Raw genomic sequence first — 14505 nt, forward strand, 5'->3', positions numbered from 1 at the left:
TTATTTAATGTCGGTAAGTACTAATATATTTGCTCCTATTTAAATTCAGTAGACATGGACTACATAAGAGGGCCAATAGCTGTTATTATGCCACCAGAATCTGAATAGTTAAAAGCACCCAGTTATATTTATGTGAATACAGTAGCCTGCTTTGATATAGTACTGATATCTGAAGTTAAATTCTTCTAGTCCATGTACTGATCCTTATCAATAAGCATTTCTAATCAACAGTATTGAGGAATCTTTTGGATTTTGATACTTCTGGGAGACATAACGACAAATGTGCTATTTTTTGTAACAAAAAGTTTTTATTGGCTTCTCTAATCCGTTCATCATCTCAATAACAGGTACAGCCTGGGAAATCGTATCACATGGGGTCTAGAACAAATAAGACAAAGGAACGGGGAGGCCTCTGCTACAAAATTTGGTATTGAGGTGACAGTCAGAAAAAAAGCCATACAAAAAAAATGTCTTTATCATGCATACTGAAGGAAAAAAAATTTAAAAAAAAAAATGAACACACGTTTTTAGTGTTTTTGTACATTTTTGTAAACAATATCCTTCTAGAGATCATATCAAAACACATTATGGCAAGTAGCAAAAATAAGGGATATAACATGAGAAAAATGAATGTTCTATGAGGCATCTATAATGCAACACTGCTTGGCGTGGATGTTTTTTTACAGAAAAAAAAAGAAAGAAATACATTTGCATTTTGATGAGTCATTTGCTCTATTATTGTAAACACAGGCAGTGTTAAATGATTATACAATATGTCGAAACTATACTACAAATATTCCCACTACATACATGAAACGCGTGTCCCTGCTTTTTTTTTCTTTTTTTATGCTTTAGTGATATGAGGTATATTTAGGTCAATCTTTTTGTCTTTTCCCCCCCCCTCCATTTCACCCACTCTTTTTTTCTTTTATTCCCCTCTACTTTAAAAGCATAGTGTGTGTTTGGAGTGAAGTGGCTGGTCAGTCAGTCTTTGTTCCCTGTGATCTGAGCAGCTTCAAAGTCTCTTGGCTGTGGAGCTCACAGACATAGGAAAAGGAAAGAGGAGGGGGGGCTACAGCTCACAGGAAATCAACTAAATTAAATATCAACCCTGGCTGCCGGGACAAAATGGCTTTAGCCACGGAAGACAAAGAAGGCCATTGTTTATTCTTGCGAGTGCAGGGCTGCATTTATGGGGAAGGGAGGTGGACATAACTTTTTCTCTTTCTTAACTGTATAACCGAACCGATTCCTTGGAGTTACTACATCAGTGTGTTTTAAGCAAATCATAACAAATGAGAGGGATTGGCTGTAGGTCCGGTGATTACTTGCCTTAAAGAAAAAAAAGAAAACAAAACAAAAAACAAGAAATCTGCAAAGTCAGTTGTGACTAGCGAAAAATAAATAAGATGGTAAAAGTATGCTGTCAACATACTCATACGTTTAAAGATATAGGGGTTCCAGCATGTCAGCCCATCTCTCGAAAACACTTAAATACAAAGAGGTACTCTCAAAATATTGTATAACAAAAATTATGGCAAATCTTTTTTTTTTTTTTTTTTTTAACATCACCCGAAAAACCGTAACAAAATAAAAAATAAAAAACAAAACAAAAAAACAACCCAACCCCCCCACCCAAAATCTTCTAGCCTTGAGAAAGGCATCACATCAAAATACATTTAAATGCCCACGGTCATGCCTAGTCAAACCCTATCAAAGCCCATCAAATAACCCACCCTCACCTCCCTCCCTCCCCATTACCCACCCTTCTATCCCTCCCTCCCCAAATCCCATTCACAGTTTTCTCCTCTTAAAATAATATTAATGATCATTAGCATAATAATGACGTATCACATATGCAAATTGAATGGGTTATTGTTGTTTCCAATGATGATTTGTTTTTTTTTTTTTTAAAAGTGCTTGTTTCATTCCACTGACACAAATGAACAGCAAGGAGTGGAGTAGAAAAGTGGTGAAAATAACCCAAAAATAAAAGAAAAGGGAAAAAAAGAAGTTAAAATCACTTCTGCAACAGCACATTGAAAAGATCACAGAGACTGGCGTTCACTCTCAAAACAGATGGCTGTAACGGTGGTGCAGAGTTACTTCGACAACCAAGCTGCTGCGCAGAAGCAGAGAGTGTTTGCACAGACTTCATCAACTGACACTGACCAATCAGTGATGTTCAAACATCCTCTTCACTTCAGAGCGGTGTGAAAACAATGCACTAGACTTTGCTACAAATCATCCTAACTGATGTACATGTGGCGCTCAACTAAAAAAAAAATAATAATAATAATGTGAATGTCTTCACATTTACAAAACAGTACCATAATCTCGACAAAGCTATACGCAGTAGAAACCATAGATGATCACCTATTGTAATTCGTTGTTCTGACAAGTTAAATAAACCCACCCCTCCCAAAAAAAAACGAAGAAAAAAAAATCAAAGCTTTGAAGTATCAAGAATACCTGTAAAACTGTGCTAATTGCATCTCATAATACAAAGTCTTATTACACAATTTTGCCTATTTTCCTGAGTTAATACGTTTCTTGTAACAGACAATATATACTTTTTTTGCCATTTGAATTCTGGGCCTTTCCCTGACACAAATGTTATTATTACTGAAATCATCAACACTATTATTACTTTACAATTGTATGATGATTGGTAAAACAAGGGTACAGAAGATGAAGAAAAAAAACAAAAAACAAAAAAAAAAAAAAACAACAGCAAGTTCATAGCTACCATCTAAATGTTTTAAATTACATTTATATCTACGGTACGTTCATATCAAAAATCACTACTCTTGAACAGAAAATTAAGCGACTACATAATAAAAATGATTTTTTTTTTTAAAAATTGCATTTGAGGCCATGGAAGACCCTCCCTGGTCATTTCTGTATTAACATTTAATGGCAGTGTTAAAAAAAAAAAAGTTTGCTACAAGAACAAAATTAGGATGGTGGAGGGGGGCTTTTATGAACAGTAACAGAACAGCCCCCCCCTTACTGGATACACCTCGTTTGACCCTTATCTGAAACTTTGGCTTGTCGGGGTTTTTGATCCTGTACTCACTGGCTCACTGATGTCAGCTAACAAACTGGTATACCCTGAGAATTCTGACACTGGAGTCCGTATTCGATGGTCGACCTCTGTCCCAGGATCACTGCCGTAGCTCAGAGGGGTCCGACGTCCTGACTTGAATTGGGAGCCAAAGGCTTGGGCGAAGTTCTCAATCTGGTATGTGGTTTCTTTCGGGGGGTTCAGTGGGGACAGGTCTGGGTAGGTGGAGCCATTTGTGGGTGCTGGAGCGCTTCCTCCAGCCTTGGATTGCTGCCCCTTGGAGCTCTCTGCCGGGGCAGTGAGGTCCTGGGGAGGTAGGTTGAAGGTGCCAGGTGAGTGTTGCTTCTCCAACTGCTCAGTGAGCTCCTGAGATGGAGTCAGCTGCTGGTGGCTAGCAGATTCCAAGCTTAGGTGGTAGCCTGTCTGGGAGGGGGATCCAACGAGCATACCATAGTGGGATTTTGAGGAGGACGAGGAGGAGGTTGATGAAGGAGCAGCGATGGGCAGTGGGGAGGGGACAGCAGGCGGGTAGCCACAGTCCAGTGGGGATGTGGTGTACACGTGTTTGTCAGAGAACAGGGGCCCTGTGGGACTGGAGCTGCTCGAGAGGAGCGGGAAGGGCCCTGTTGCACCGAGGCTGGGGAAGGGTCCGCTATGGCTGGTGCGTTCCAGAGCCTGCAGGAGGAACTTTGAGTACTCGCTCATCACTGCCGTTTTGTCACCACCATTCGGCGAGTCATCCTCCAACTCCGGAGTAACAGGAGCTGCTGGCTGAAGGTCCACATGGTGTGGGTGGTCTGACAGGTCAAAAGTCACATCATGGTGGTGTGTTCCCTCTGGTTTATGGCTATAATGGTCTAGCAGGCTTTGCAATACCTCATCTGGAATGCCCGACTTGTCGTGCTTCAGTTCCAGCGGCGAGGAGTCTAGCATGGCCAGGGTGGGCTCAGGTCCCAGGGAGCCCTGTATTACGCTACTGCCCTGGGATGCCATGTGCAGGGAGCCAGCTCCAAAGTCATTGTTAACTGCATGGAGGTAGCGCCGCTTTTTCACAAACTGCATTGCATCGTCATAGTTGCTGCTGGTGGTGGGCCCCTGCTTGTTGCCCCCGGGTCCCTGAAGCAGACCCATGTTATCTAGGCCAGAAGCCTCCACGTGATCCATGGAGCTGGGCTTCTGACCCAACAGTTTTTGTCCATCAGAACCATCTTCCAGAGAAAGGAGGCCCTTATCAAGTCCCTTACGGCCAGCCTTTTTAAACACCAATTTGGGAGTACGTCCCGGCATGACCTGGTCAGAGCCCGAGGGGTCCATGCTGAAATCTTGCAGGCCCAAGTCACGGGCCATCCCCCCAGAAGATGAGGCCGCTGCCGCCGAGGCATTCTTCTTTCTCTTGCGTTCGCTGCCCTCCCCATTTTTGGACTTTGCTCTCCTGCGTCCAGAGGTGGTAGAGTTTCCCTGAGTGAGTGAATAGCTGCCCTGGCCTAGCTCCGCTTCGCTGAGCTCCAGCATGCTTGGGTCTAGGCCCTTCTTTATGGCTTCTCCACAAGTCCGTTTGTGCTTCAGTAACCGGTCTGTTCTTGAGAAAAACTAAAAGAGAGAAATGTGGGTTTAGTCTCCGCTGATGGACATTAGGATCTCTAAAATCCCCTTTTTGAAATTTTAACAGAAAATACACTGCAGTGGTAAGCAGCTGGGAACATAACCACTGAATTTGAACAACAGAACTTTATATTCGCTGACCTCTTGTGTGATACGGCTAATCCCATTAAGACCAGGGCTTAAGAGTGGCTTAGATATAAATGCTCAGATGCAAATTATGATAATATATGCACAACTGAAAAGGATTTCAAACATATTTAAAAGCTCAAGGAAATGTACACAAAACTAAACAGAGACAGAGAGACTACAAAGTGCCTACTTGTTGGCAGGTGTCGCAGCGATATGGCTTCTCGCCACTGTGTGTCCTTTTGTGTCTCTCCATGTGGTACTTCTGGATAAAGCGCATGTTACACTGGTCACAGCTGAAAGGTTTTTCCCCTGAAAAATACAGCAGTGACAGCATCAGGGTCTGTGCAACTCCCAACAAGTTTACAAAGTAAACACGCTGTTCTGGTAGAGCCATTTATTTGAGTTACTGTGTCGGGACTCACCACTGTGAATCTTCTCGTGCCGCTGGAGCAGGTACTTCTGAATGAAGCTCATGTTACACTGACTGCACCGGAAAGGCCTCTCACCTGTGCAGTCAAGAGTACAACCATCCGCTCACCACATTAATTAAATCCCAGCCCGCGCCATAACTGAAGTCACAATAAAATCTATGCTATTCTGGTCGGGTTGCGGAAATATAAAGAAACCTGTGAGAGACGTGCAGTAACCAGTAGATATAACAACATATTAGCATGTTTGAGAAACTGCACTGCATTACAGATATAGCATTGCAAAGATGCTATTACAAATCAAAGTCTGTAATAATGGAAAAACAAGGAAATGGTTTCAAAATAAAAATCATATTGGATGGATTTTCCATTAAATGGTTTATGAGTTCTACTTCAATGAGCTAAGTAAGGAATTCCCAGCACAGAGAATGATTAAGATTTCCAGATAGACATGAGTAATCCGTGACTCAACGCTGGCTTTAGTGACTGTCTGGTTTCAAAAGAGGCCCCAGGTGCTTGTGGTGAAGAGCACAACGCCACATGTGTAGATCCATCACATCACAAATCCAAATTTCATTTTCATTCCTCAAATTCTGGTAACAGATCTTTACCCCTAATGGTAGATTCCAGCTACCTTGAAATGAATCTGGAGCTATGTGATTTATACAAACTTCAGATGTGTTATAAAGCAAAGAGACACAAGAAACAGGCACTTGTAGCTTTCTCTGTTCTGTTACTGATTTAACGCATCCTTTTTGCATCTCTCATCACTTCATATCCCCCCAACTTAAAGCATTGCAAAGCAACTTCAACAAAAAAAATCATTTGAATGTATTTATTGTCTAAATGCATGAAAACAGTGCCAAGAAGCACTGAAAGTCTCTCACCTGTGTGTATGAGCACGTGTCTACGCAAGTGGTAGGAGCTGCGGAAGGCAGCATTACAGTGCTCACAGATATGTGGTTTAGAGTTGGGGGATAGGCAGGCTCCATCTGCATCCAGCATCAAGTTCTAGAAGGGGGAAAAAAACACAGAAACAAAATACAAAAAACATGAGTATAAGCTCATAATAATAATAATTTGCTGATTTGAATCAACACTGTAGGATACCTTTCAACTAACAATGCACATCATTTTCTTGTATAATGAGTCTAGAAAAGTCACCGACCTTTGCAGCATCACTGCGTTTCCTTCGAGCTTTGCCTCCCTGTCCATCTCCATTGCTCTTCCGTCCTCTTCTACCTGACGACTCTTTTGGCTCTTTAACTTGTCTCCCAGACATCTAAAGGCAAACACAACAAGCATTGGATTATTTAATTTAGTTCAGTTCATTGTGGTTCTTATTATCTTTGAGCAACTGTAACCACATAATTTCCTTAGGGACTAATAAAATATTCTGATTCTGATACACGCAGTTAACAGATGGCTGTTATCACTGCTGTCACAGCCAACCAGGCACCATTATATGAAAATTTCCTCCCTGAAAGTAAAGGGAAGAAACCAAGCAGAAACAAGGAAACTGGAAAGTTTTACACTAAACTAAACAACAATAAATCTGAAATAATATCTAAAAAAAAGCAACCCCATCTCACCGGTTCTCCAAGGGTGCGGACATTGCTGAGGCTGAGGTCATGCAGGAGCATGTTCTGGTGATTTTGGTGGTGGGTTCCAAAAGACATATCTGCCATGTCGGTACCACTCTTCCCCGCGCCCCCTCCACCACAGTTCACCCCCTGTGCTCCACCCACGCCGTAGAGGGGCATACGGTAATCCAGCTCACTTGGCCGCTCCTGCTTAATGCCCATGCTGTGAAGGAAGCCCCCTGTGTTTGCAGCGGTGCCGCCCTGGTGTTCTGGAGGCGAGTCACGTTCTTTCTTCAGGATCATCTCCTGGGGCAACTCGCCCATGACGGACTGCGAGGCCAGCCGTGTAAAGCTGGTGACTGGTGGTAAGTGGCTGAACATAAGCATACCTGGTGCAAAATTGGGGTCCATGCCTCCGTTTCGCAAAAACTCATTGCCTATCTTGTCCTGAATAATACTCATGGTGGTAGGTTTCCTTTGTGCAGGGGAGGAGGGTAATTAATCTAAAAAGGAATGCAGGAGGAGAATATCCTGAAAGGGAGAACAGATAAAAAGCTGTGTTCATGATAACAGGCACGAGAGTTCACAGATCCAAACAAACCACTTCATTTTGATGTGTGTCCTTATCACAGCATCACTTCCTCAATCTATAACAGCTACAAAGCAGAGCTACAACAAATTAAACCATTATTGATTAAATAATTCCTACATATTGGCTAATTACCAAATTATACAAAAGCCTTTGTGCCCTATAATAACCTCTAAATTTTTAAACCTTTTATTTATTACATAATTTTCTAGGACTGACCAAAACACTGGGTTTGATAACTGAAAACCTCAGGGTATGATTTGCACAAATATATTCAGTTTCCAAATGGAAAAAAATTTAAATCGTGCGATATGTCTAACTTAAAACAAATACCTCACTTTATAATTTACAACCAAGCATAATAAAACATCTATTACAACAATAGACTGAATTACTCTATAATAACTTGCATCAACACACTCAATATACCACAGAATTTGACAGGTTTCATCAAGAAATTTAAGTTTGAAAATTGTGTGAATGAAGATTTTTGATTTTACATAAAGGAATACAGGTATTTTCTGAATATACCAGAAAAGACATGGTAAGGATTAATATAAATGCATGTGAGCTTAGTGAAGTAAAGTCATAGAAACCCCAAAACTGTTAAGCTTTTTTGAGGGGGCACTAAAACCACACCATTTCTATTCAATACCAGCAGGAGGAGGTGAAAAAAATTCAAAGATTGTATCTGAAATATTTAATCCTCCTCACTTATTGTTCTACATCTGACTCCACATGTGACTTGGACGGCAGCCAAAATAAAATCGGCGTAGTAGCTTGATCGCTTAGACGTGCATCCCTATTGTTTTGCACTTTGATGCATGCTGGACCACACCGCTTGCATCTCTGACTAATAAACCCAGCATGAGCGCAAAAGCTGGAGGCACTGGACTGCAGTACTGGCAAATTAATCGGCTGAGTACACTTGCCTAAAACAAACGATATTTAGGTCAAATCGTGCCAAACATTAGGAGTGATTTTACGCAGACACAGTCGGGGGACTGTAAGCGCGGTGTTTGTGGAGAACAAGCAGAGTAAGAATTTATTGTTTGGTCTGCACCAGCTGACCATTTGGCTACGTGACACTGCTGTTCAACAGAAAGCGGATGAGCTTTTGTGATGCATAGTAGTTAGCCAGCTAGTTAGCATAGTTAGCTACTCGACTAACCACAATGAGACAACGCATCTCTGCGACCTCAATCAAAACAATCGCCTAAAAATGCCCCAGAAACGAAAAATCAGCCCCTCAAATAAAAGTCACAGCAATACCCAGAGTTACAGGACTCCAAATAACCGTGTGTGTGGTCAGCAATTCATAATTTGATAAGAAATATAATCTTTTAGCATGTTACCTATAGTTGCTATCAAGCTAGCTCACGCTAAAACAGCACCGCTGATTTAATGGTATCAAGGTGAATATTTATGAAATTAACCAGTTTCATTATTTGTAGGGAGCTTTTTAAAAAGTGAACTGGCACGTTTTGGGCAGGAAAATACAAGAAATGGCTAATAACGTGAAGTTAAAACGGACGCTGGCTTTGAAGTGAGCTCAGCGAAACGAAACGCTCATTCTCCAATTCCCCAGCTTTGATGACGCTCGTGAAATCAAATCTGTCTGGCTGCGAGCGACGCTGGCGCTCCGTTTATTGATAGCTAACTTTAGCTGCAATTAAAACCACACAATGCTCACCGGGACAGTCTGATATCAAATAATTCCTCCCCGTTTCCCCTCGTACATGCGGACTTCCGACCTAATAACCGAGCTACATGAAAACTGCGTGCTTTGCAGCAGCTGTGTTTATAACAATCAACTTGCCACGAGCTAGCTCGTTAGCCGTTAGCTGCCCCGACTGAAAACCCGCATTACGGCCCGTGGAAGAGAAACAATGATGCTGGCTCTCCGTGCATCCCCCGTTTGCGCCGAGCCAGACAATCGTTCGCACGAATCTCTACAAAGTCCTAAGAGAAAATCGCTCCGATTAAAAACCAATTTAATTTCCCACTCACCTACACATGACCGCAGCTGATTTCAAACGTGCCCGTATTCTCTCTGTAATCGCCGCTTTGGGGTTTTATTGCCAAAACATTGTTCTCCGGCGGTCGCTGTTTTCTTCCATCTTGTCCTGGCGCGGGGAATTATGGGTGTCGCGGACGGGTCGTGAGAGGAGACAGGCGAAGTGCTGCTGAGGTTTCAGAGGTGCTCAACTATGCTGCTTTAGAAACTCCGTGCATTACAGAAGCGTATAACGATACTGCCTCACTATAATGAGAGTTTAAGTGTAGATCTGCGACCGTTCTAATTGGGTTAATGCTTATGTTAAAGGATACTTTCAACTCCTTTGACACACATTTTAATATACATGGTTTGATGTGCACTTTGTGGCACTTCACAACACAAGCTATCTGCTGCAACAAAAGAAAACACGTTTTTCAGCATAACTCTGACACAGCATGTTTAGAATTTTAGAGTTATTGCGCAAATGCAAGAAAGCAGCCCCATAGATGACGATCAGCATGACTCCAGCCTGAGGACATGGTATTTGTCCTTTGGCTCTTGAGCTGTTCCTGATTAGAGTTTGGAGTGTGGCGGTTTATGTCGTCGACATGTGGCAGGCTGCTACGGTTTGGGAGTGCTGTTTACATACTGTGTGGGCTTGGTCTTCAGCTGTGTTTAGTATGATATTTAAAGTAACATATGCCTAAATTCTTGGACCCAAGGTTTCCCAACTTATTATTGCTTTGTAATGAGAGAACAGTACAACTTCAGTAGCAACTTAATTAATTTCATTTGCCAGTCATTGTGTTAATTCTTGTCATTTATCTCAGGTTTGGCAACAGAAAGCATAGAAATCATAGAAATCACAAAACGTTTTTATGGTGTAAGAGTTTGTACAGTCCTAACAAGCTTGAAAGTCAATATTTAGTATGACCACCAGAGATGGGCAGTAACGCATTACTTGTAACGCGTTACTGTAATCTGATTACTTTTTTCAGAGTAAAGTAAGGGATTACTATTGCAAAAACGGTAATTACATTACCTTTACTTTCCCGTAGGAACGCTGTGTTACTGTGTTACTAAAACCGTGATTTTTTTTGCGAGGATGCCTCATGACAGTGACATAAGCGAGTGCGACGTTCGTGACAACAGCTGTGTGCAGATCAACAATGGATCATATATCGAGTGCGGGAGATAGTATGAGCGTGCAGCGTTTAAAGCGTGGAAGTACTGACCTTACTTTGAGTTTGATTCCATAAAAAGTGACAAAAACATTAGTGTCCGTTGTGCGTGAGAAGAAAACTTCTTTTTACAGCAAAAAAAAAAACAAACCCTAAACTTCCAAGCAAGCACCGGGAGTACACTACCACATAATGGGAAACTCACAGAGAAACTCACGGATTCTTCCACTGACCGCTGCGGTACACCTGCACCAGGGCAAACCTCCACCTACGCCAGTCCTGCTTTACAGCTGAAAATAGAGCAACAGGGCCGCTAGTCTTTGATGTTATTTTTTTTCTGCTGTGTTTTACTTGCATCTATTTGAAAGAGTGAGTGTAAACACACAAAAAAAATTATTTTATGTGCTGGAATGTGCACAAAATAAGTTTAAATGTTAAACAAATTTCTTCCAGTCAGAGAATGTTGCATATAATTAAATTTTTGCTTGATGCATAAAGTTAAAAGATTAAAACTAATAAAACAAGTTTTAAAAAGAGACGTTTCCATTTGATTACATTTTGTATGATGGATTATGTAGAAAAAATAGAATTGGGCTGAAAGATCTATCGCTTTATCACCTATTCAGGTTGTAAATCGTGTTTTTAAAAAGTAACTAAGTAACTAAGTAATTAATTACTTTTGAAAATAAGTAATCAGTAAAGTAACGGGATTACTTTTTTGGGAAAGTAATCGGTAATTAGTTACTGATTACTTTTTTCAAGTAACTTGACCAACACTGATGACCACTTTTCCTTTTCAACACACTGTTAGAAAAGTCTTCAGGAGTTTGTCTCCAGGCTTCCTGAAGGACATTTAAAGCTCTGTTTTGGATGTTGGCTGTCTTTTGTTCCGTTCTCTGTCAAGATGATTCCAGTGTGCTTCAATAACTTTTAAGCTCTGGGCTCTGGGGAGGCCAATACATGACTGATGGTGTTCCACTGTATGTTTTTTTTTTCCATTAAGGTATGCTTTTACTGCATTGGCAATGTGTTTCATGCTGAAAAATGAAGCTGTTGCCAATCCGATGTTTTCCAGAAGGTATTACGTGATGGATCAGAATCTAAAAATACTTTTCTGCACTCATAATTTAATCAATTTCGACAAGATCCCCCAACACCACTGGTAGAAATGCACCGAGTTTTACAGATGGCTATCGACACTCATGGTTGTGCCTCTCTTCTGACCTCCTCCATACACACTGTAGATGATTTACACCAGAAATCTGAAATGTAGATTCATCACTCCATAAGACCTGTTGCCACTGATTTTAAGTACAGCTGTTGTGTAATTTTGCATTTTGCAGCCTCCTTATTTCTTCAGGACTCAACTTTCAGGTATCATCTGCTGTAGATAGGTTTTTAGGTCTGCAAATATTCTTCTTTTGCCTTCTACTTCTCAAATTGTCTTTTAAGAACAGACCATACTGAGATATGGCAAGTTTTCAGCTAAATGATATGGTGGTGCAAAAATGATATTGTATGCCTGCCTGTACATTTGGCTAAAGAAAAGAGAACAAATTATGTGTTATCCTTGAGTTAGGTGAATGGTTTTATATACTTGAATGAGTCATAGGTGAGAGTGAAATGGCTTGGCAAAACCAAACAAAAAAGAAAGAAAAAAAGAAAGAAAGAAAGAAAGAAAGAAAGAAAGAAAGAAAGAAAGAAAGAAAATTCCTCTAAAAATATTAAGGTACAAAGAGTGGACTGAAAATGAGTCACAGCCAATATCCAAAGAAAAACTTTCAAGGCCTTCAGAAATCCCATGGAAGTATTGATCAAGACACAGAAGCAAAATATAAAGAAATAAATACTTAAGAGGTTACAATGAATTCAAAATACTAGAACAAGAAACATGAATTAAGTCTAAAATTTCAACCCACTGCAGCTCGAGGGTCTGTAACGTGAAAAATATTCAGTGTAAAGGTTAAATTTTGCTTGACTTCAATAAATATACTTAGTTTAATTTATAATTTAAAAGTGATTTTCCAAAGGTTGGTTGACTGAATGACACTTTAGGGAGCCAGCATGTAACTGAAACCCGCCTAGAGACAATACACAATCACTATTTAATGTTTTTTATGAGCTTGTTCAAAGGTTAGTGGTTTATGTCAGTAACTGTCCTTTTTGAACTGGTTTATATATTTTAATCATTACTGAAGCAGCTGTATGTTGAGCAAGAGTTCCAAGAAAGGGAAAAAGTGTTCTATTTTTGTCCCAGTCTTTCATGCTTTAACACGAACTGTTAAGGAATTCAATAGTAGTGGATTTTTTCCTTGTCTTGATCACACAAAATATCACCAAGGCCTGCTGTTGGTCCATAAGCTGCAATTTGAGAACCAGTGCTTTAAAAAAATTTGAATTAAAGTCAAGATCACATTGTTGTTATTTTCTAAAGATAAGGTGCTGGTTAGCATTTCTTTGGAAAAATCTAGAGCTACTGACTCAGCCTGTTTTATCACCCGTGTAAATGTTATTGCAGTGGAATAGTGGTGGTAAACATTTCTTTATGGAACATTTTATTTTCTATTGAATAAAAAAGTAATAATAATAAAATGAACGTTTCTTCTGTTGTGTGATGAGTCTTTATTTAGGTTGTCGAAGCACTGCATTTGTCATTGAGTAGAAATGGTTATTCTGACTGATTGCACAGCAATTCTTGAGAGCTTTTTTCCTCCCACGTATGCATTTTCATTTGACAGCCAATATCATAAAGTATATATATATATATATATGAATAAAAAGGGACACTTTGTTTTTTTTCATTGTGACCTTGGGGTGTTTTCTTGTTGACTGAGCCGACAAAAAACATCTCAGTCGTTACACAAATAAACTGATAACTATGTCTTAATCACAACGTTTTTTATTATACTTTTATAATCCTCTGATAGGAATTTTCTGGAATACAAGTACGATAGTGACGTAAGAGATTTGCAGCAGAAAAGTTTAATAACTTAACAGTTACATCCGATAACTTAATATAGCGAATGCTCTTACTGTTTTTCATATAAACTGACTCATCAGAGCTCTGCCTGCTAATGTTACTAGATGGAAATTTGTTCTGAGTGTGTGTGGTTCAGGTAAATGATGGCTTCCTGTATTGCACAAATGTTTTTGTTTTTTTTAAAGTCAAGTATCATTTACAGCTTAATTATTATTTTTTTTAATAGCCAAAAATCCTAACACTCGGTGCACTCACACAAAGCTATCTTATCTTTGTATGTTGGCATAGTATAAGAAATGCTTTGATATGATAGTTTGGGAATTAATTTAGATTTGTGGTCCATGGTAACTCAAAGATACGCGATCTAAAGAACACAAGCAGGGAGGGAAATCATCTCATGTGATCTAATCTTCTCATTCATAAGTTCAATATATATCCCACATTCTCACATTTGAATTCAAAAAGAGGAATATCATATCAAACTATTAGAGCAGGATCATGCTGTATGTTTGTGTGCGCTGGTATATATACAGCCCTGTTCCCAGAAGAGTTGTGACACTGTAAAACATACATTAAACTGAATACAGGGATCTTATACTTCAAGGTATAATTTCAAATACTGAAACATAGTTTTTTTTTATTAATCATTTTAAAAAATATCCACAGTTTGAATGTGGTGCTTCTAAAAATACAGAACAGAAACAACGGGAGTCTGGAAATGTTGTGTGAAAAATCCTAGTAACTGGTTAACATGGTTGCTTTATAAATAGTATTGCAGAACAGTGCAGTCTTTCAGTAATAAAAATGGAGAGTGATTAACTACAGGTCATTGTGAAAGAAAGTCTGGGCAAATATATAAGACTCTATTGATCCTGAACAACATATACACCTTTCTGAGCAATTTTGATGTTGCTTATTTCAGCAAAACAAGGAAAAACTGCAAGGTG

The 14505-nt window shown here is 39.8% G+C and overlaps 1 protein-coding gene across 3 annotated transcripts; it reads right to left on the reverse strand.

The window, feature by feature from the left end:
• Positions 1–1788: 1788 nt before the first annotated feature.
• znf281b (zinc finger protein 281b) lies at positions 1789–9666 on the reverse strand. 3 transcript variants are annotated; one of them, XM_040039181.1, is made up of 7 exons: positions 9409–9666; positions 6819–7340; positions 6395–6508; positions 6114–6237; positions 5221–5313; positions 4989–5107; positions 1789–4657 (listed from the first exon to the last, which is right to left on the reverse strand). In XM_040039181.1, exons 2-7 carry the CDS (start codon positions 7269–7271, stop codon positions 3035–3037), a joined length of 2526 nt encoding a protein of 841 aa, XP_039895115.1. In that variant the 5' UTR covers positions 7272–7340; positions 9409–9666; the 3' UTR covers positions 1789–3034. The 3 variants fall into 3 exon arrangements, with proteins under 3 accessions (XP_039895115.1, XP_039895118.1, XP_039895116.1); XM_040039184.1 differs by having other exon boundaries at positions 5221–5304; positions 9409–9662; XM_040039182.1 differs by lacking the exon at positions 9409–9666 and adding an exon at positions 9092–9402.
• Positions 9667–14505: the final 4839 nt, after the last annotated feature.

The sequence above is a fragment of the Simochromis diagramma genome, unplaced genomic scaffold (assembly GCF_900408965.1).
Source record: "Simochromis diagramma unplaced genomic scaffold, fSimDia1.1 OVJJ01000402.1, whole genome shotgun sequence".
NCBI classification, from domain to species: domain Eukaryota; kingdom Metazoa; phylum Chordata; class Actinopteri; order Cichliformes; family Cichlidae; genus Simochromis; species Simochromis diagramma.

Coding starts and splice junctions, on each gene's coding strand:
- znf281b (XM_040039181.1), bottom strand. CDS start 7,271: ATGAGTATTATTCAGGACAAGATAGGCAATGAGTTTTTGCGAAACGGA. Junction 6,509..6,818: donor TCCGCACCCTTGGAGAACCG/GTGAGATGGGGT, acceptor GTTTGCCTTTAG/ATGTCTGGGAGACAAGTTAA. Junction 5,314..6,113: donor ACACGTGCTCATACACACAG/GTGAGAGACTTT, acceptor GTTGTACTCTTG/ACTGCACAGGTGAGAGGCCT.